Source organism: Acartia tonsa, chromosome 9, assembly GCF_053477335.1.
Source record: "Acartia tonsa isolate MP-2025a chromosome 9, ASM5347733v1, whole genome shotgun sequence".
NCBI lineage: Eukaryota > Metazoa > Arthropoda > Copepoda > Calanoida > Acartiidae > Acartia > Acartia tonsa.
The window spans coordinates 18,010,498-18,032,956 of NC_137268.1; the positions used below are offsets into that span (position 1 = coordinate 18,010,498).

A 22,459-nucleotide genomic window follows, 5' to 3' on the forward strand; every position below is an offset into this window, starting at 1 on the left:
TTTTCTGTCATTTATTTTTAAGGGTCTCATTCAGATAGTGGATTTTAACTAAATTGAAAAAAAATGCCTATACATTAAGATATATAAGTTTTCCGGAATTTTAAAGTTAGGGGGAGATTTGAAATCTGCATCAAATTTTAAGGATTTTTTTATAAAATTCGTTTTTTCTATAATTCTTTATCTAAAAGCGGAAATGCATTTTAAGTTAATTAATTTTGACCAATAGGATAGGTGGATTTTAAACTACCTGCGCTCTAATTGGTTGAATGATGTACGACATCCAATCAGAGCGCAGATTTTTTAAATCCACCAATCACAGATGCCAAAATTAATTAACTTAAAATGCATTTCCGCTTTTATATAAAGAATTATAGAAAAAACGAATTTTATAAAAAATCCTTAAAATTTTATGCAGATTTCAAATCTCCCCCTAACTTTAAAATTCCGGAAAACTTATATATCTTACTATACATATCTTTTCAGATTGTACGTGGTGTACTTACATGCATGATGAAAAACATACAGTATATGATGTACAGTCTGTACATGAGCTACTGTTCATACACGTATTATTCGTACATTAAGTACTGTTTGTACATCAGTTAATGTTTGTACATCAGGTACTGTTCGTAATTAAATCAGTTAATGTTCGTACATCATGTGCTGTTCGTACACTGTGTAATATTCGTACATCATGTACTGTACATACATTAATTGTTCTTACCTTATTCTGGGCACTCTAGCGGATTCTGGATATCTCTTACTACCACCAGTCATATCATTCATGTCATCCTGGTAATAAAACATTTTATTACTTTAGCTATAGGGATAGGGATAATGATTTCTTTAATATTTATCTAAAAGCATATGACAGGACACCCAGCAGGAGAGTACAGTAGCAAATCAGCACTTTAAAGAATATCTTTGTTTTGTGCACTTAAAAATACATAACTGTAAAATACTCTATGTGCAAAATATGTAGCGAAAAAATCTGACTCTATATACGTAGCATATCTCTGAGGTGGGTTCTTATTTTTTTCATCAGTCTTGCTTGTTTAGAATTTCGTCACTGTCAATGGTAAATATCAGGAACAAAGAGTTGGGTTATTAGGATGTTTGTACATAATGTAAATTTGCAGCTGTAACTGCTGCCTTATTTTTCTAGATGAAGGATCCTATTTCTAGAAACAATACACTGGTACCCAAAGTTTTAGGCATACGTTATCTTATTCATTAACTCAAAGAATTTTAAGTACTTTTTTTTTAATTTAGATTGGTTAGGTCAGAAAGGCAGTGTACAAACTTTAAACCATTAGTTTAATCTACAGAAGTGAAATCTTGTTTATCATCATATGGAATGTATGTCAATTTATCTCCCAGTGTCTTATCTCTTAAGATCCCTGACAACAATTGAACTATCACAATCTAGGTTTTATAATATATATCCCTTAATTCCTGGTGGGTTTGTGCTGCAAATCTGTGTGCACCACAATTCATTCAAACTTTTTTATTCAGTTTTTGTTGGTTCAGTGCAGAAAAAATACTTGTTTTTTTTGAGTGGTAGGGCAGCTACAATTACATTAATGTACCATATCTTTAATAATAATCTTTTATGACTCTTGTTTTTGTATTCATGCAATCATTGTTAAAATCCCAGCAAAAAAATCATATTCAACAAAACAAACATTTTCACTTCAAATAAGCTTTGCATGCTATTGATGAGTTTTATTGCACTTGTTATATTAAGAAATTAGTTTAAGAACTTTTTATTATTAAGGAAGTGTTTTATAAGAGCACTTTAAAATATGTATGACACATAAAGTACATAAAAAACACCAATTTTGTTTCAAGTCATCCTTTTTAAAGTACTAGCGGCTACGCCCCTAGATGCCTCCAGGGACACTTGAGGTGGGAGGGGGATGCATTCAAACCTTCGTTTTTTATTTTAGTTTGAAAAAAAAAAAAATTTTCTTTTGAGGGGATAATTTTTTTATAGAGGCGATTTCTCTTGGGAGGGTGGTGGTACCCTCCCCCAAAATAATAATGTTACTTGCAAGATTTTAAATGGCTAGGACAATTCTAAAATGATTAGATAGTTTACCTGAGGTTTATAAGAGTAAGGATATAGAGAAGAGGGCGTGGCTGATTGATAATAGTAGGGTGAGTGGGTGTGGTGGGTGGAGTATCCGCTACCACCACCCATGGGAGGAGCAGGCAGTAATCTGAAAATATAAACAGGTATGATAATAGTAGGGTAAGTGGGTGTGGTGGGTGGAGTACCCGCTACCACCACCCATGGGAGGAGCAGGCAGTAATCTGAAAATATAAACAGGTATGATAATAGTAGGGTAAGTGGGTGTGGTGGGTGGAGTACCCGCTACCACCACCCATGGGAGGAGCAGGCAGTAATCTAAAAATATAAACAGGTATGATTATAGTAGGGTAAGTGGGTGTGGTGGGTGGAGTACCCGCTACCACCACCCATGGGAGGAGCAGGCAGTAATCTAAAAATATAAACAGGTATGATTATAGTAGGGTAAGTGGGTGTGGTGGGTGGAGTACCCGCTACCACCACCCATGGGAGGAGCAGGCAGTAATCTAAAAATATAAACAGGTATGATTATAGTAGGGTAAGTGGGTGTGGTGGGTGGAGTACCCGCTACCACCACCCATGGGAGGAGCAGGCAGTAATCTAAAAATATAAACAGGTATGATTATAGTAGGGTAAGTGGGTGTGGTGGGTGGAGTACCCGCTACCACCACCCATGGGAGGAGCAGGCAGTAATCTAAAAATATAAACAGGTATGATTATAGTAGGGTAAGTGGGTGTGGTGGGTGGAGTAACCGCTACCACCACCCATGGGAGGAGCAGGCAGTAATCTAAAAATATAAACAGGTATGATTATAGTAGGGTAAGTGGGTGTGGTGGGTGGAGTAACCGCTACCACCACCCATGGGAGGAGCAGGCAGTAATCTAAAAATATAAACAGGTATGATAAATATAATAGTAGGTAAGTGGGTGTGGTGGATGGAGTACCACCACCCATGGGAGGAGCAGGCAGTAATCTGAAAATATAAACAGGTATGATAATAGTATGGGGAGTGTGTGGAGTACCCGCTACCACCACCCATGGGAGGAGCAGGCAGTAATCTGAAAATATAAACAGGTATGATAATAGTAGGGTAAGTGGGTGTGGTGGATGGAGTACCCGCTACCACCACCCATGGGAGGAGCAGGCAGTAATCTAAAAATATAAGCAAGTATAACTATCCCTTTTTGACGAAGCTTATCCAATATTTAAGATAAAGATGTTTAATTGAATAGGTTTGAAGACCCCCCCCCCTTACCCTATAGAAAAAATTAAGGTGCCCATTTGGATGGTGGTTAAGAAAATTTAATCCCTCCCCCCTACCCCCAATAAAAAAGCTTAGAAGTTCTTGAATATAAGATTTTAAGAAATAAGATTTAAGGGGCCTATAAAGATGAATCCATCTGGTTTTAGGTAAATTTTGTTCGGGTAATGTAAATGGTAGGGTGTTGGGATGTTTTGTCCCTTTCTTTTAAAACAAAAAAAAACAGTCGTTATCAACCATTTGACATTAATATTATTTTAAAATTAATTGGCTTGTTAGCAAAAACAACCGATAAATAATTACTTAGATGATGCACCCACTGGATAAACGAACTGACCAATAAAGGAGGTCGATATTAGACACAAATTTTACCCTGTCAATATATCCACATACTCTATAACCATTTTTACATACCTCATCATTTCTAAGGAAGGCGAGGGTGAGTGAAACATTGTGGGCGAGAGAGACTGCGGCGGATCAAGGGGCGGGTAGAAGCCGCGCATTTCATCGCCCCCGCGTTGCAACGGAGAGCCCAGGGAGCCCATGGTGTCCCCGGAGGCGGAGGGGGGTAGCAGGGGTGGGGGTGAGGAGTAGCGGGGGGAGGATATCATGTGTTGGGGAGACTGGGGGTGACCACCTGCAATTAAAATATATATAAAAAAATAGTTTTTAATCGCATCATATTATAGACAGGATAGTAAAAGTAAAATTATAAGATTAATTCCAGCTTTGTTAGCCCTGACTGAGGGGGGTGGGGGGCTTGGAGAAGGCTAGAACTAACAAAACTGGTATTAATTTTATGATTTTTATTTTACTATTCGTGGAAAGTTGTTTAAAATACGATACGGTATATGGTTTTTCGGTTTGGCCGAGAACCGATTCTTATCCAGCGGATATTAATACGTTTCGAAGAAATACTCGAATATTCTTTAGAATAGGAACCCATACAAGAGAAACAAAGCTATTTCTAAGATCTTAAATATCCAAGAAAAAAGTATAGAAAAGTGCTAATTAGCAATTTAACTAAAATAATAATAAAAACAATAACTTTTCTATACCTATTCTAGTTTAGGTTAGGTTGTATAAGGGATATGAGTGCCCCACAAGGACAAAGATCCATCAGAGAATAAAACGATGTCTTGCAATATTTTCGTTAGCAGCTTCTTTCAATTTAATAAAAAAGAAGCCATTTTTCTCGTAATTATGTAAAGTATTAAGTCAAACTGTTCTTAATAAGATTATTTGACTACATAAAAGGTTACACAACTCTACGGAAAAAAGAACCCCCTTTATCTTTAAATTGGTTAGGTAATACTTGTTTACCTTGATAGAATCCCGCAGGAGAGGGCATAGAGGCAGAGGATGGCAGTGGGTAGTAATCAGCTCCTAAACAACAAAAATAAGTTTTGATAAATATAAAACATTTACTTTACAAGTTGTTTTACTAGAAACGATTTTTAAAACAAATCTACCAAAACAGCCGCAAATGTTGGCTGGATGCCGAATAACCGCTGTATTTAAACATATCAGCCGCTTCCAATACTCTAACATTTAAAGTCGTTTTTATATGTTTTCGCAACTGGCACCCATGTTTTGAACTGTCTCTGGTGATTTAAAGATATTCAAATATTGAATTTGAATCAAATTGAAATATTTCAGTCATTTCACTAAACTACCACATATCAATTTGAACTATTTTATCGCAGAATATTTAGTTTTTCAGTATTAAATATAATTCCCAGGGATTTAAAGGGATAAGACAATAGACGATAAATTGATACACATCCCCAATGTTAATGAGCAAAATTAACCTTCTGTGTATTAAAATTATTGATTAAAAAGTTTGGAACCAAGCAATCCAATTCTATCAAAGTACCCAAAGTTTTTAGGCCCATAAGTTAATGTGATTTTTAAAACTTTGGATACTAGTGTAATTTACAGTCCAAGTTCCCTACCTCCCTGTGAATTCCTGATTTTTAAAAAGTTTTTTTTTAACGATTACATTAACTTTAAACTCAATGGACAAAATTTTTTTGTAGAAAAATAATAAATTTACACGTTGCTATTTTCTTGATCTAAATCCTAACCACGCCTAGTCCTTAAGATGGACCTATTCTCTACTAGAGTTTATCAATACTACTGAAAACATATATCTACCTGATTTCTTGAATGTCTGATGGTAGGAAGGAGAGATAGGATCGACGGGAGACATGTACTCGCTGTCACTAGCAACGGCCCTAAAATGTTTAAATTTCAATTAATTGGAAAGAATCGGGTGGGAATAAGTACCACACAGTTATTTTAAATTATTAGTTGAGATAAGTCTATAAGTAATACGCAGTCGCATACACTACAGACAACTACTTGCACAACTTATTATGTATTATAGACAACTTTCCACGGGTATTAAAATTTAAAAAATATAATATTTAAAGGCCCGTGCTAACAAATTTTGTTTCAATTATATCATGTTTATTTTAATATTCGTGGACAATTGTCTGTAATACAATGTTACGTGATTCTTCAGTATTGCTGATAACCGGTTCTAATTCAACGGATATTAATCGGTTTCGAAGCAATTTATTTATAACAAACCCTTAACGAACACCAGAGCAAATGAGTTATTTACTAAAACAAAATTTAGCATTGGATCGATAGAACAAAGAATGTTTAAAATGAAATAGAAGATTCTTAAATGCCCTAATTTAGGGTTGAAGCTTTCTATTAAGAACGAATTTGCAACCAAATGAATAAACCATAAATGAAGAAACTCTTTTGTATTAAAAAAACACTCTAGGCCTTAAGATAATAGTCATACCTGCTGATTTTCATTTTATTTCTCAATATAAATAGTGCTACATTAAAGCAGATATAATTTACAAAGCAAACTAACAAAAATGACAAAAATAATTTTTTACATTGTTTAAAACCTTCATAAATTTGCGTATAACTCAGGGATCTAAAGGGATTAGACAATGGCCGATAAATTGATGTACAATTCCGATGATAATACACAAAATTACCCCTTCTGTAGAATAAAATAAATAGTTAAAACGTATTAACACTTAACTTAATTACCAAACCAATCAAAATTCACTTATGTCCCCAAAGTTGTTAAGCCAACGAATAAGATAACGTTATTATAAAACTTTAAGGACTAGTGTAATAAACATACCATTGTCTCCTCTCTCTCTGGTAACTTGCATATGGAAAATATTAACCTAAAAATTACCCATTTTTGGAATCCGAATCCGGAATCCATTTATCAATAGCAGCTTCCGGATTCTTAATTGGTAGGCTAAAATTAGCGTCTTGAGTTTTTTCTTTCAACTCCCTCTTTTTGAAGGCAAGATCACCCCCCGACACACAACCCCCCCCCCACCCCCCATCTCTTCCCACATAAACCACGAAGTTGAGAGATCAGCTGGTAACGCAGAGCTCTCATTGTCCAGCCAACGATCACGCGATGAGCTGTTGAATCCAAGAGCTCAGATTGGACAGCCAACGATCACGTGATGAGCTTGTAATCCACTCACTGTCAACTAAGCCCTCTAATTGGCTGTACAGTGGTCACATGACATCAAAATACTGCTAGAATCCGGAATCTGTATCCGGAATCCGAATCCGAAATCCGCCACCTTTTTTGACGGATTCTTTTAAGAATCCGAATCTGGATTTGGCCAAAAAAATCGACGGATTGTCATCACTATGAGATATAGTGAAATTTGTGCTGCTGTAATAATAGTTTGTAGTTTGGGTAAAATGTAAAACATGTGGGGAAGTGAATGTACAACGTTCAAGTACAAAACTACAATGAATTGCTAATTCCAGGGTTCAGGGTACACATACAAAACAGTGTATAGTACATGTACAAACAGACGTAATATAACAACAAGGATGACAACATCTATAAAAGCGAAGCTCTAAAACCAGACATAAACACTTGTAAATCAGAATAAGCAGAAGGTCACTCTTGACAATATTGTATGTAAATTTAATGCAAAATTGAAATACACCAACATACACGCATATAGAAAAAAATCATATTACTTTCATATAATATTACATTCTTTAAAATAATACGTAAGCAAAATATTTTTTTTGCTGTTTTACAAGGATACTTAATTTTGTGTCTCTATGTCTAGATTCATGTTTTAATATAATCTTGGTCTACATACATTTAGTGTACCATCAGTTTTTTGTGTACATACTTTTAACATTTTACAACCATTCTTTAAAAGAAGATATCTAATAAGAAAGTTAATTATTTCATTTAAAAAAAACAACGATGTTCAATTTAATCTTCAAGATATTCATTTTCTAAGAATAGCGAATCTTATTGAAAAGTTAAGCTAAAAATAACAATCACGAAACCTTACACACATATTTCTATATTTTATTATTCATATTTTGTAAAAATGACAGACAGACTGACGGACAAAGTAAATTACATACTGGATGTATATTGATGTAGGGAATTTTAACAAAAAATTCAGCTGTCTATCTTTAATAGCAGCTGAGGAAGTCGCATATCCCCTAGAGTTACAGACTGACGGACAGACACAGTTATATTGTTATAATACCTGTGTGGCTTCTTAGTAAGATATTTAATCAAGGCCTCCTTCCCTCCAATCTTGCCAGACTTGACAGAATCATCAATGCTGGTGTCAGATGGAGTCAGGTTGACCAGAGGATCCTGCGGGAGCATGTCTCTGTGGTAGCCACCAACACCTTTGCCACCATCATCCACGCCAACTCTTCCCCTAAAAAAAAACATGCTTAAATTATTTAATATTTTAGTCGATTTTAAGCTATTCTTCGATAGGAGGGGGGGGAGGGGGAGGAGCGGCAGAAGGTATTAAAACTCCCATCATCTGATTCCTAACTTCAGAAAAATATGGCATTTATTCATACATCTGTGCACTAGCATGTTTTAAGGATATTTCTAGTATGGCTTCGAATCCAATCAATATCCGTTGGATTACAACCGGTTCTAAGCCAAACTGAAAAATCATGATTCAAATCGTATTACAGACTATTTATCACGAATTCTAAAATGAAAATCGTAAGATTTGGCCCTAATTTTTTCAATTAATTATCCACAGAATCCGCAGAAAGCAGACTATAATACGATGCAGTATGTATATGCGGTATTAAAAAACACTGTACCTTGTTTCATAGCTTGATTCTCTGGATCTAATCCTGGAATCAAGACTCGATTCTCTGGAGGGTGACTCAACCATCCTGTATTTGGCATCATAAGACCTGAAAAATATATTGAATATACGTGGATATTTTTACAGGGGGAAAATTGTCGTCAATTTAGATTGCTAACATGGATATCATTCATTGTTCAGTTCGTTCTTAAGTAGGAGGGAAGGAAAAGTTTTGAAACTGTCTATGTTGTTAATATACAAGTCACAACTATCTTTTACAGCAGCTAAGTAATTATGTTTTTAATAAATACTCGGGTGGACTCACTTATAACGTAGTTTCACTTTTTAAAATTATTCAAAATTTTAAATAGATTTCCAAATATTATGTTTGATGAAAAAGAAATAAGAAAAACAAATAGAGACTGCATTTAGAATGAATTTAAATTGTCAGACTTTTAAGTATAAAGGAATTTTACATAAAATTGTTTGACTTTTAAAAAGTAAATATTTGATATATTTCTTTAAATAGATAATTTTAACGGCCTTATTAAGTTTCTACATAATAATTCTGTAGTTTAAAGTAGTTGGATGTATGAATGTGTGTGTCAAATTAAGTTTTGGAAACCACTGGATCTTTTTATCAACAATTTCCAGAAGTCTTTATATTATTTATAGAATAAACTGCCCCCCCCCCCCCCTTAAAACTACACTTTTAATGAGCGGATTATAGAGGGATAAAGTAACTAGTTATATAAAAAAAGTAGTGTAAACCCCAAACTAAAGTTTCAATCAAAATACTTCACTACCAATATCTTGAAGAGTTATGTAAGAAAATGAAATAATTTCCTTCCTAAATATGGCTAGGGACATGAATAGATTTATATGTTCTGGGCAGCGTGGCGGAGCCGTTTGATTTTGGTGCGTCTCCGGCTCCGCGGAGCCGTATCTAAAACTACGGCTCCGGCTTCAGATCCGGCTCCTGCTCCGACCTAAAATCAAGAAAAACTCGACATATTTTTTTCCCCATAAAAAAAAATATTTTTATTTTTTACTTTTGAAGGTTTTAAAAGTTCAATTTTTGATAAAAATGAACTTGAAAAACTTATAGAGGGCATTTGCACATGACAAAACGAAAATTACGGTTCCGGCTCCAGCAAAATATGGCGGCTCCACGGCTCCGCAACGCTGGTTCTAGGATAGCTATAATAATTCAATCATCCATAGTTATCGGTTATGATAAACATATATGGAGTATCAAACTAAGACAAAAAAGCACGTGAGGTTTCTTTTTGTTTCTTGAGGCCATAACTCCTGAAGGGTTGAGGGGTAAGAGATATAAGTTTTCCGGAATTGTAATGTAGGGAGTAGATTTGAAATCTGCATCAAATTTTAAGGATTTTTTATAAAATTCGTTTTTTGTATAATTCTTTATCTAAAAGCGGAAATACAAATTAAGTTAATTAATTTTGGCATCTGTGATTGATGGATTTAAAAAATCTGCGCTCTGATTGGATGTCGTACAGCATTCAACCAATTAGAGCGCAGGTAATTTAAAATCCACCTATCCTATTGGTCAAAATTAATTAACTTAAAATGTATTTTCGCTTTTAGATAAAGAATTTTACAAAAAACGAATTTTATAAAAAATCCTTAAAATTTGATGCAGATTTCAAATCTACTCCCTAGATTAAAATTCCGGAAAACTTATATCTCTTATTGAGGGGGGGGGGGGGTCAAAATACCTTGAGCCAATTCCAAACCTCTCTGAAAATTGTAAAAAGTTAGGCACAGCCGTTTAGGAGATCCTTAAGTACACAAAAATAGAAAATCAGACAGCAGGACTAACGTAAAAACAGTAATCCTACATTTTCAGTACAGTATAGGGTAAGGCGGGGGAAGTTTCGGTAAGGGGCTATTTTCGGTAATTTCGACCTACCTTCATTAAATGACCTTTTTCTCCATGTTCCTTTCAAATGACAGAAAAAAACATAAAAGCAAATTTGTTCCTTATTAAATTGTCTACAAAAAAGTATGAAATGAATTTTTTGTGAGATGAATATTAAGGGTACTTATTGGGTCTCAAAGTCGGACGAAAATTTTTTTTTTTCAAAAATTTTTTAGTAGGTGTGTAAAGATCGACGTACACAAAAATTTGTAAGACCTAGAGCTGATCCGTAAAAACCTTTTGAACTAAGAATTGCCCGCTCTTTCCAAATCTGTTGAGAGCTTTAAAATCGGGGTAATATTTTTTTCAAAAATGACCAAAGTTGGCGCCGGGGGAAATTACGGTAATTTCAAAAGAAATTAAAATTCAACTTTTAAGGTCATGTTTTCATGTTTTCTTTTGTCAAATCTATTATTCCATATGGACTTTTTAAGAATTAGGCCTAAAAATGAATAGAACAGATAAAAAACAAAAAAATATTAATTTTATTTTTTGAAGCAAATTTTTGCGAGGAAAAAATCAAAATTTCTGGTCCTTTGAAAAAAAATATTTTTGACATAGGAGGAAAAGTCCGATCTTTATGAATTTTTTTGTGGTTAATCCCAATAACCTATACTAATTATGATTTATTACGCTTGTTTGGTCGTTTGGCCTTTTTTCATCGATTTTTTTAAGGTTAAAATGTAGTCAAGATTTTTTGCAAAGATGACACTTTTGCTTCAAATTTGATTATTGAGTTCAATTTTTAATCAATTTTCATGTTTTTTGGTCTAAATCTATAGTTCAATGTGAGCTTTTTTAGGATCAGGCCTAAAAAGTAATAAAATACGTTTTTTTCTTATATTAATTTTAAGTTATTTAAAAAAAAATTTTCGAAAAAAAAAATCGAAAATTCGCGTCTTTCAAAAAAATTCATTTTTAACATAGAAGGAATAGTCCGATCATTATGAAATTTTTTGTGGATAATCCCTATAACCTATACTAATTATGATTATTTATGTTTGACTGGCCGTTTGGCCGTTTTTCATCGATTTTTTTTAGGTTGAAAAAAATTACCGAAAATTCCCCCGCTGGTGGGGAATTTTCGGTAACTTTTTTGCGGTCAATTTCGGCAAACTTCTAAAAGTCCTAGGATAACGTCCTTTTAGGACCTGATAGTCCTTTCCATAAGCTTTCTAACGGTCTTGGTTTTATTTGAAAATATTAATATTTACCCCATTTTTTTTTCAAAAAAAACGAAAAAATACCGAAATTTCCCCCCCCCCCTTACCATAGTAAAAGACAAGATTTGTTTTTTTCTCAAAACAAAACAAAACAAAAATATCTCCCAAAACACAGTGTCCATTCATATTCCTGACTGAAATAAGTTTGAAATGATGTGTGTATGACAGCAGCCGGAACAAGTAAATTTACACTAAGGTTCACACCAGGGATATTGGAATAGGTAATTAGAACAACTCACAATAATTGCTAGCTTAACAATAGGGTTAGTTTTGTATTTAACAAGTTTATCAAAAACATAATCATTCCTTTTTTCTTCAAAATAAGATGCATTTAACATTTGATTAGGTATTATAATTTCTATTATTTAAATTAGTAATATTTTTTTAAAATATGGTTTTGAAACCGAATAATATCCGCTGGATCAAAACCGGTTCTCCTGTAATTTTTCAAGTTAATATCCGCGGAAATCTGTCTAAAATACGATGCGATAAAAATCTTCTTAAGACTACCTGTTTGTAGATAATTAATATACTAGCTATTACTTCCATTTACCTATCCCTGAGTTTGAGACCCAATATCTATAAGAATTACTTTTTGAAAGACCTCATTATATTCCTTTGTCACTATAGATTATACAAAATTGTTTAACACAAAGAAATTTAATTTCAGACACTATATTACAAGCTATACTGAAAAATCATGTATAGCATCGTATTACAAAATTTTCGACGAATACTAAAATGCAAATCATAAATTAACATCAGTTTTTTTAGCATAGGGTTTAATCCTGAATATTTTTTCATTTTAGTATCCGCGGAAAGTTGTCTACAATACGATGCAATATAAATGAATATTCTTCTACCTATTATATCTCTGATCAGGCTCCGGCCGAATACCGGAATCCGACTTGACACCGTGGTCTGATTCGTTGGCAGCCGACACGGTTGATGGATACTGAGGCACGTTTGAGATTAATTCACTCAGCGGCAAGCGTTCCTGAGAAATAAATAATAGTATTTAACATATAAATTTCTATTCAGGGAGGGAAGGGACTTAAGACTGCAAATTCCATTGGTACCCAAAGTATTAATTAACTAAATGTTGTTAGTATGCTTGAAAACTTTGGGTACTTGTTTTGAATTTTGATTTGTAGTAGAAGTGTTTAAACTTTTTTACTAGTAATTTTTAACTTCAAAAGGTGTAATTTTTAAAATCATGATTGGGGATGTATTTCATTTACCGTCCATTGTCTTTTCTATTAAGGTCAGTAATTGAAAATCACAATTGACCCTAAATTTAGAAAATTCTGTTGGGTTACTAGAAGATATACATTTTCTAAATTTCATTAAACTTGCAATATAACCTTCCCTCCCCTCCATCTTAGATTATTATGTTATTGAATTTAAATTACATTTGATTGAATTGGATGCAGCTGCATGATTTTAATATGCAAACTTTTTAAAGACCCAATACAAAAGCGGGTTACATATAGCTCATGCTCTCTATATTCTTTTCATTGAATATTCGCCCCTATTTTGTTTATACTTTCACAGTAGCCTTACCCCCTTATATTACCTTATATTTATGAGGATGCAGTATAGTGCCAGTAGGATGTGTAATAACAGGTCCACCTCGGGTCCGGGGCCATGTACCACCATTCTTGAAACTTTCCCTGTAAGAAATTATTTTGTAGATTCATAATTTAGGAGTTTTTTTTACTTATTTTTTTCAATCACGCGTCTTTTTTTGTTTCTTTGTATGGCATTAAAAAAACACAATAGAGCATCAGTTCGGCTACTCTAAAAAGAATATCTATAATCTAAAGTAGAAGGATGTCTGTTAAATAGTCCTAAATAATACTACAGGGATGGAGTGTATTTTCTGTTCAATTAGAAACTTTCAATGGATAATTGAAATGCCTTCCCATAAGCGAGAAATTACTTCAATGGGTCAAACTTATATACGATAACGAACAAATGAGTTCAAAAATAGAAGTTATTTTACCTGTCCTTCCGTTTCTTTTTACTGGATGAAGAACCCGTAGCCCCGCTTCCACTAGTTCCTGATGTCTTGCTTGGACGCTGAAAGAAAAATACATCTTATTAATGGATATATCTATAATACAAAGTAGTACGAAGTCTGTCTGTCTGTCTGTCTGTATGTCTGTCTGAAGCTTAAGATTTCAATAACCACTGAACCGGTTGAGCTCTACTCTTCAGGGAATATACCTACTGGTCCTGTGATGGTTTTAAGCTATTTTCTTTTAATTATATAAAGTACTACGCTTTTTTGTTTGTAGCAGCGAATGATCTCGCTAACCACTGAACCGATGTGGTTCTCCTTTACAGGGGAGCTTTGTATAGGCCCTGAGATGGTTTTAGGCTATTTTTTTTCATAAATAAGTCTGGGTATGGTTTTAAGCTATTTTACTGCCCTTCTTTATCCCTTCGAATGTAGAGCCCCTAGATGCTAGGGGTGCAGCCGCTAGTGGATATATAATATGTAAATATATTGACAGAGCTTATATGAACCTCATTCTTTGTTAAGTTCGAAAAAAGTAAGTATGCCCAAAACAGAGGTAAATTCATAAAAAGCTTTTTTAGCTCACTGCCTTACTAACATAGTAAGGCAAAATAGTGAGACAGTAAGCCAAAAAGTTTTTTTTTAAGAATTCACCTAAGAATCAGGAATCTTTACATACAGTTTTATTCAGTCTTATAATTTATAGTTTGCTTATTAGATTCTGAAAAGGCTTTATATTCGTTTGTCCTACAGTCTGAGTTTAGAGCTTCCTTTTTTAAAACCAACTAAGTTTTTAGTTTTTCAGCAGCTGACACCAGGGACGTCAAAGCTTTTTATTTTGAGGGGGTAAAATAAGGGGTTTAAAAGATTTTAGGGGATAATCTGATGATTTTAATAAATTTGAGGAGGTTAATGTGGGGCTTCAAATTTTTTGTTTTTGGGGGGGTGTTAAACCCGCCTTTACCCTACCCCACGTCTCATGGTTTCCTCATAAACAAAATGAATTATATGATATCTAAAAACCAATATAAAATACTCAATATGTAATGTCTAAACATGAGATTTATATGTCTAGATTCCTAACTCAATATTAAAGCAATAAAATTGCAATATATGAAACTGCATAAATCAAAAATGTAGATATTTTGTGAGAATATATCCTCAAATCTTTTCAAGAGAGTAGTCTTTTAGGTATGATTAGTGAACTCATTTAATGGCTTTGGAGTTATTTAGTTTAAGAAAGAATCATAATCATTGTTGAATAAAAAAGCTAGTTTTTTTTTTGCAGATTAAAGGCTATTTGGTATGTTTATAGGTCAATCTGAAGCTTATAATGAGCGTTCAAAATTTTACAAAGATAAATGAATGTTTGTTAAGAATATAAAAAAGATACCAAAGACAAAAAATAATTTTTTGGACGGATTTGAAATTAACCCTTATCCCTGATTTGGCATTTGGAAACCTGATATATATGGTGGAAGGATAATTTATATTCTATTGACCTTTCTCTGAGCACTGTCTAATGACAGGGAGAGAGGGGACGTTGAGCTATTTTTTACACTAGTCCTTAAAGTTTTATAATATCGTTTTCTTTTTCATAAGCTTAACAACTTTGGGTACTTTTATTAAATTATGACTGGTTGGCCAATTTAGTTGGGTGTCCAAACGTAACGTAATCTACAAAGGGGGTAATTTTGTGTTTCATCGTTGGGGATGTACAATTTATTTGCCATTGTTTTATCCCATTAGATGCCTGGCCTAATGTGCAAGATGATTCAATAATGATCTGTCAGGAAAATAATTTATTTACAACTCCAGGTGGTGTTGCATAGGACAGAGAGAGAGAGAGAGGTAGAGAGAGAGAGAAAGGTAGAGAGAGAGAGGTAGAAAGAGAGAGGTAGAAAGAGAGAGGTAGAAAGAGAGAGAGAGAGGGAGAGAGAGAGAGAGTTCAGGGATCTCAAGGGATAAGACGAGATGGCGATAAAGCTTAACAAAATAACTCTTCAGCAGATCAAAATTACTGGTTGAAAAGATTGGAGACAACTAGTTTTTAACCAACCAATCAAAATTCATTTGTACTCAGTTTTGAGTCAACGTGTTTTTAAAACTTATGGCATTAGTGTTATTTACAGTCCAATGTCCCCTCCCTTCATCTCTGGAGAGAGTCCATAGAATTTTTGTTAAAACTGCATTTTTATTGCAACACTATTCTATAAGTCAACCACTTTGACCTCTACGCGCCTGTCTTTAGTATAAATCCTTTCTTATCCAATTATCTATTTCTTTTAATATTTTATGGCTATTTTCTCTTCTCTTTCTTGTGTAGTTAGATTATCTTTAAAAGAATGTTTCACTATTATATTAATTGCATCGTAATATAGACAACTTTTCGCGGGTATTAATATGAAACTTTATAAGAGTAACAATAGATCTTTTCAGTGTGCTGAGCAACTGTTCCAAACTGGCATTAATCGTTATGGAAACCATACTGGAATTAAGATTTTATACTTTTGTTGTTAAAATAAAAGCTTTTTACTTTTTTATGCCTATTCATTTGTTATAGCATTTATTTTATTAAAATCATAGAAATACAGTTTTTATTTGTTTTGTATCAACATAAATATATGCATTCATGTCATTATTGGGACACAAGTTTTTGGACAAGTTAATTTAAGGCGAGGACAATTGGAATGAATTAATAATTTAATATAAAGGGTTACTAATATTTTCAATTTAAAAAAAAAATAATGTAGTTTGTTATTATTTATGTTTCTAGAATTTTTAATTTAAGGAGCAGATATCCTAAAACCAGACAAGTGCTAAAATTATTTTTTCATATATATATATAATGGAACAGAGATAGATCACTGTGTGCTTTCACACAAAGTGCCTGTTGATCACTGATACCTCCCTTATTCTTTAAATAATATATTTTTATATTCCAGCCCATTTGTTAACGTACCGGTCATTGCAAATTATCTATAAAGATACGTATTTAAAAAAAAATTGGTTAGGAAATTGGGAACATTAAACTAGGTACATACTTCAATGTTATATAACTTCAATCTAAATGTTGACTGAATTAATTTATCTTCCATTTGCCACCTCCTCCCTCCTGTATGATAAGGTAATGCAAACATGTTTATGTTGGAAATAACCAGATGCAAATATACAATTTCAGGAACAAGGGACAACGAGCGAGGTTACAGAAGCCCCGTTTCAGATAACCAGTAAAAAAGAATTGAAAATTTAACCCGCAGCATTAGCATAAATGATAGCATGCTTGATTGCTGTCAGGGAGGCGCCTGGTCCACGCCTCGTCATACTAGAACCGCTAAGAAAGGTGACTACAGCCGTTATGTCAGGTACATGACATGACTTGAAAAACAAAGATCATTCAATTAATCATTAAAAGGTCAATGTAAACACTGTATTTACAAATAAAACAATAGATACAAAAAATATACATTTTGTGAATTAAAAAAAAAGATAAAAACCAAATCACATCTCACAAAATGATTTCAAAGACAAGTATGAATACTTTTTCACATATTTCTCTATAATAATAAACTTTTTCAATAGCAGTTCCATATTCCTGGACAAAGTAATATTACAAATAGATTTGCAACCACTAGCACTAACAGCACTTTCTGAATACAAAGTACACCTCAAAAATGTATCCAAATTGAAACCGGGACATTAACAAATGTTGATTCAGTGATATGTAAATGGAAAATTAAATTATTATATTAATTAATTTAATTATACAGGTATTAAGAAGCTCAATTGGAATAATATGAAAATATTTTTTTGACATACCGCTAATTATCGCAATTATTATCATTTTAATCCATATATTTTTCATCAAAAGGCTTTGAGAAGTAAACAAATGACAATTTCGACAAAGAAACAATAGGTAATTTTGTTTTAATTTTAATTGAACTAAATAATACCTATTTTATAGAAAGCTGTACATGACTTTTAAGCATAGTAAATGTTTTCTCATTTTATTTTTGGTCAAAAATAACTAGGTAGATTTTTATGGCAACTGGATGATTTAGAAAAAAATGCCGAGACCGCAAAAATCCACTAAATTCATTAAATTAAATGCTTTGTTGAGTTCAAACCTCCATAAATTGTTAACAAGTTAAAAAGACGTCAATTGCAAATCTATTCACAATGCACTTTCCCTCCTCCCCATTCATTTTCCAGTTATTTTGATTTCTATTAAAGCAAATATTTTCTAAAATGTTCATGGTGTCATGTCTATTGTTTAAAATCGGTGTATTAGAGGTAACAGGTTCGAGACTGAGCCAAGTTAATAATATGAGATGTGAGAATTACCATGGCCTATAAATAACTATATATAGGACTTGTATTATGCCCATTTAATTTGTTAATTTTCATTTGAGTGTTTAATGCAGAGAAAGGTCATTGGCAAACATATCAACCTTCCACACGTTTCATAAGTAAAAAATTCAGTCTATTAATTAAATTGATAATGTTCTTGAATCTAAAAGGTCTCAAACGGAAACTATAATATAAAACCAATGTCAATTTTCAACAACAATTAGCAAACTTTTAAAGCATATCATCTTTAAAAGTGTCTTCTTCCCTGATAGACTAGACTCTCTGATTCCCTTAGAAGTAGTGTACTAATTTTTCAAATTTTATTTAATAGGAAGCAAAAATTGTAGTAACCACTTATTATTTTCATTTCCCCCTTTTTTAAAAATCGCACTCTCTTTTTCATTTGTCCTTCCATCACCCCCTTTGCAATTTTGTTTATATGTACATATGCGTGTCATCCATTTATTTAAATATGATTAATCTACGACGGTTTCATTACAATTCTGTATTTCTATATTTTTTGTACTATTATAAAAATGACTGTACTGTGTGCATTGTCTTCCACATACCTAGTTAATTACCTCGTTCGGGGCTTAATCCCTTCGATTTGAAACATCATCTAAAGAACCCAAGGGCATTTATATCATTCATTTGTAATACCCATCATAGGATATTAAGTTAAGTAACATCCAAAAGAAAACCAACCATTTGATTGCACGACCTTTGTCTGTAAGACTAAACTGTGTATTAAAATTAGTTACACCTGTTTATGTGAAAAGGCATTCCCCCTGGTCTTACTATTAGTGTCACGCGCTATACATGGCAGCACTAGGTACCATCTAAACGTCTTGAGTATGATGCCATGGGGTTCAGACTCCAACATCGACAGCAAGCAGACACAAAAACATCCATATAGTAATTCATATTTATCAAAAGATTAAAACCAGTTTTTTAGCCGGTGCCTTCGGCACAACGGGGCTAAAAAACTAGTTTTAATCTTTTAATTGTACATTCTATATCCGCGGAAAGCCGTTTATAATACGATGCGAGAAATAACTATTATTTAATTGAAAATGTGATTAATGTGCAGAAGTGATTGCACACTCAAAACCTTAACGACTAGAAGTGATTAGGGTGTGTAATTTTGTGCTCAAAGAGTTCTAGGATAAAAAGTAGGTATGCAGTAAGAAAAAAAAATCCCCTAAAATTATTTAAAGTTTAAAAATTAAACAGGGATTAATCGATGCATTATCAACCAAACATTTATTTTAAATTTTCCAAAAAAACTTGGCTTATATTCCTGATTTTGTGTGAAAATGAGAAAATAAATACATATTTACAGAATTAAATGTATCTTTCTAACATTAAATAGTTGATCTATTTTTATCATTCTTTTCTGTACTATTGTGTGTGTGTCTAGCCAGTTTCTAGGTGTTTGGACCTTAAAAGTCATGGAGGAAGACGCGACAGTTTGTATAGCCACTAGGGACAACTCAAGCTCCAAGTTCAAGTACATTATGACTTGACTTGACACCCTCACCTCACCCTCTCGCCGAGTACAGCAGGTGTCCCAAATTATGTTACCGTAAGGAAAGTTTTATTCCTCCCAATTTTGATGTGTTTAGGTTATTTTAAGACACACCCTAATCAAACATCCTACCCCCCGAAAATACCCCCCCCCCCCCCCAATAAAAACCTTCTTTTTTATTTATTTTCTTCTATTTCTATCTAGTCTTATCTACATTTCTTCCGCTTTTTAAAAACAGATAATACTTGATAAAATAAGATAAAAGTTAAATAAATAATAAAATAATATAATGAAACAAAAATATATTAGATGCCCCTATGCTTTCGGCATCTCGGGGCTAAAAAAATTGTTTCAATCTTATAATTGTACATTCTATATCCGCGGAAAGCTGTGTATAATACGATGCGAAAAATAACTATACTCATTTTCCTCTAAAAAAAGTATACATAATATTATTAATAGCTGTGTATAATGTTTAATTATGCATATAAAATTAAAGACCCGTATAAGATAATCTAATACACTAGGAGTGCATAATGAGCAAGCACAAACCCAATGACCCAAACTTTTATTGAGTGGCTGCTTTATATTTCAACCAAAATACTGACTAAGAAAAAGTAAGAGGAGCAAGTTCAGTACAAATCTTATAGAAATGACAAGGGGCTGTGTTTCACTAAGTTAATTCCAATTAAAATTGCTGAAAATTTTGATTTTTTTTGTGGCGTAATGTTGGGAGTAAAACTATAGGGAAATGGGTAAAAAGGGGGAATGGAGGGGAAATTTTCACATAGAATTGTTTTTTGTCATAAGAAAAAACTTTTAAGGGACCATTGATTTAGATATTTTTGGGACTATTCAAAATTTCAAATAGAGAGCATAAAAATTAATTTGGTGTAAAAAGTAAAAACAATATTTTTTATTCTTCAAAAGGCTTAGGTAAAATTTTTTGAAATATTTATTTGGTTTTAAGAATCACATCGAATCTATAACTAGGACAGGCCAGTACGCCAGACCATTACATATACCTTTTTGTTGATTGATATTAAGTATTAAAATACATAAATTGACTTTATATATTAAATAGACAAAATCTCTGTCTATCTATTCTTATCATAAAATAAGCATTAAAAGCTTGTTACTGCTCTAATACTAATTGATAAAATAGTTTTATAGTTGAAACATTTGCCTCTTACAGAAAAGCAAAATTGTTTTTTTTTCTAGTTGTAATATCACTAATTTATAAGCTATACATATTTGTTACATTTTACGAAGTAACTATACTAATACTCAGGGGGGGGGGGAGGGGACATTGGGCTATTAATCATATGATACTAGGTAGTCCCAAAAGTTTTATGATAACGTTTTATCATTCATTGGCTTAACAACTTTTGGGGACTTATATTGAATATTAATTGGTTGGTTCATTAATTTGAGTGTTCAAACGTTTCAACCAATAATTTTTATCAACTAAAGAGGTAATTTTGTTTATCATCATGAAGGACATACATCAATTTATCGGCCATTGTCTTATCCCTTAAGATCCCTGACTAATATTATAAATAGAGGAATGTATGAAAATAATAATATATTCGGGTTGGATTTATAATTACTTGGCCTTACATCATAAATACACACAAGAAAAGTAATAATAAAATGTCAGTTATTTTTAACAGGAGGGAAGAGGACATTAGGCTGTATATTACACTAGTCCCCATTGTTTTAAAAAAAACGTTTCGTATTCATTAACTAAACAACTTTGGGGATTTTATTGAATTTTCAGTTGTTGGTTCAATAAGTTGGGTTACCAAAAGTTTCAACCACTTATTGAATTCTACAGCACGGGTAATTTTTAAATAATCATTGGGGATGTATATCAATTTACCGGCCATTGTCTTATCCCCTCAGATGCCTAGTTTTTTTCGTTTTATTCTTTATAACTTTTCTATCAACAAAATATTTAAAGATAATTAAAATTATTCCAATACTTTTTAGAATCATTAAAAATATATATGTATAAGAGCTTAAAATCATATATAAGAAGTCCCTTAAATATAAAGATATACAGGTAGAGATTCCGAAATCTTAGGCTTGATTACTTAAAAAACATGCTTGTTATAAAGTGGCTGCGTTAGCATCAGAAAATCCTCAAGGCTCACGTTAAAGTTAATTTACTATCATATTTCAATCAAAGCAGCTTTTCAGTGAATATTCACAAGTTCAAAAAGTAAATTTATGAGAACACAAAGGCAGGGCTCAGCGTCCGCACATTACTACAGAAACATGACTGCGGATTGTTCGTGGTCTGTTGTCGTGTGGAAACTGATGTTAAAAGGTAGTTCTATCATTGTTCATTGATTTAATGTCGAATGGGATTAAATTTTTACCATTTTCAGCGGCTGCAAGTTTGTCTAAAATTACTTAGACTGTAATTTGAAGAGATGGCACTATGTGCCCAGCCAATGCAAAAACCCCAAGATTCCAAAAAATGCAAAAAATTGATGTCAAAGCATTCCCCCTTAAAGATTCAGGAATTATTATATTTTGTAATGATACTCTCAACTTCAAATAGTTTGATCTTTATTCAGCTAACGATGCCGCATATCAGACCTTTACACATGTTTAACCAAGGCACTCAGTGAATGAATCCCGTTGGTTTCAATGGCGGCATCGTTAGCTGAAATTTTTCTTTCGCATTTTTGTAGGAGTGGTCGGACCCATTTTGTAGCAATTTTAACACAAACAAAGACAAATTAAAATAACTTTTTATTTACAAATCATTTTATCGTGATATTTATAGTTCTCGATGCAATTTTTGATACAATCCCTTATTCTCATTGCTTAAAGTCTTTAAAGGATATCCTCGCCCCCCCCCCCCGGGGT

General features: G+C 32.9%; 1 protein-coding gene across 5 annotated transcripts in view; it reads right to left on the reverse strand.

The window, feature by feature from the left end:
* LOC145328366 (uncharacterized) overlaps positions 1-22,459 on the reverse strand; it is a 151,958-nt gene that overhangs the window by 23,012 nt on the left and 106,487 nt on the right. For all 5 annotated transcript variants that reach the window (XM_080171995.1, XM_080171997.1, XM_080171993.1 and 2 more), the window contains 10 exons: positions 13,684-13,760; positions 13,255-13,351; positions 12,542-12,675; positions 8,524-8,619; positions 7,938-8,117; positions 5,512-5,591; positions 4,678-4,740; positions 3,769-3,991; positions 2,102-2,222; positions 725-792 (listed from right to left, as the gene is read on the reverse strand). In XM_080171995.1, the coding sequence (XP_080028121.1) occupies positions 725-792; positions 2,102-2,222; positions 3,769-3,991; positions 4,678-4,740; positions 5,512-5,591; positions 7,938-8,117; positions 8,524-8,619; positions 12,542-12,675; positions 13,255-13,351; positions 13,684-13,760 (1,139 nt within the window). The remainder of the gene's footprint in view (positions 1-724; positions 793-2,101; positions 2,223-3,768; positions 3,992-4,677; positions 4,741-5,511; positions 5,592-7,937; positions 8,118-8,523; positions 8,620-12,541; positions 12,676-13,254; positions 13,352-13,683; positions 13,761-22,459) is intronic.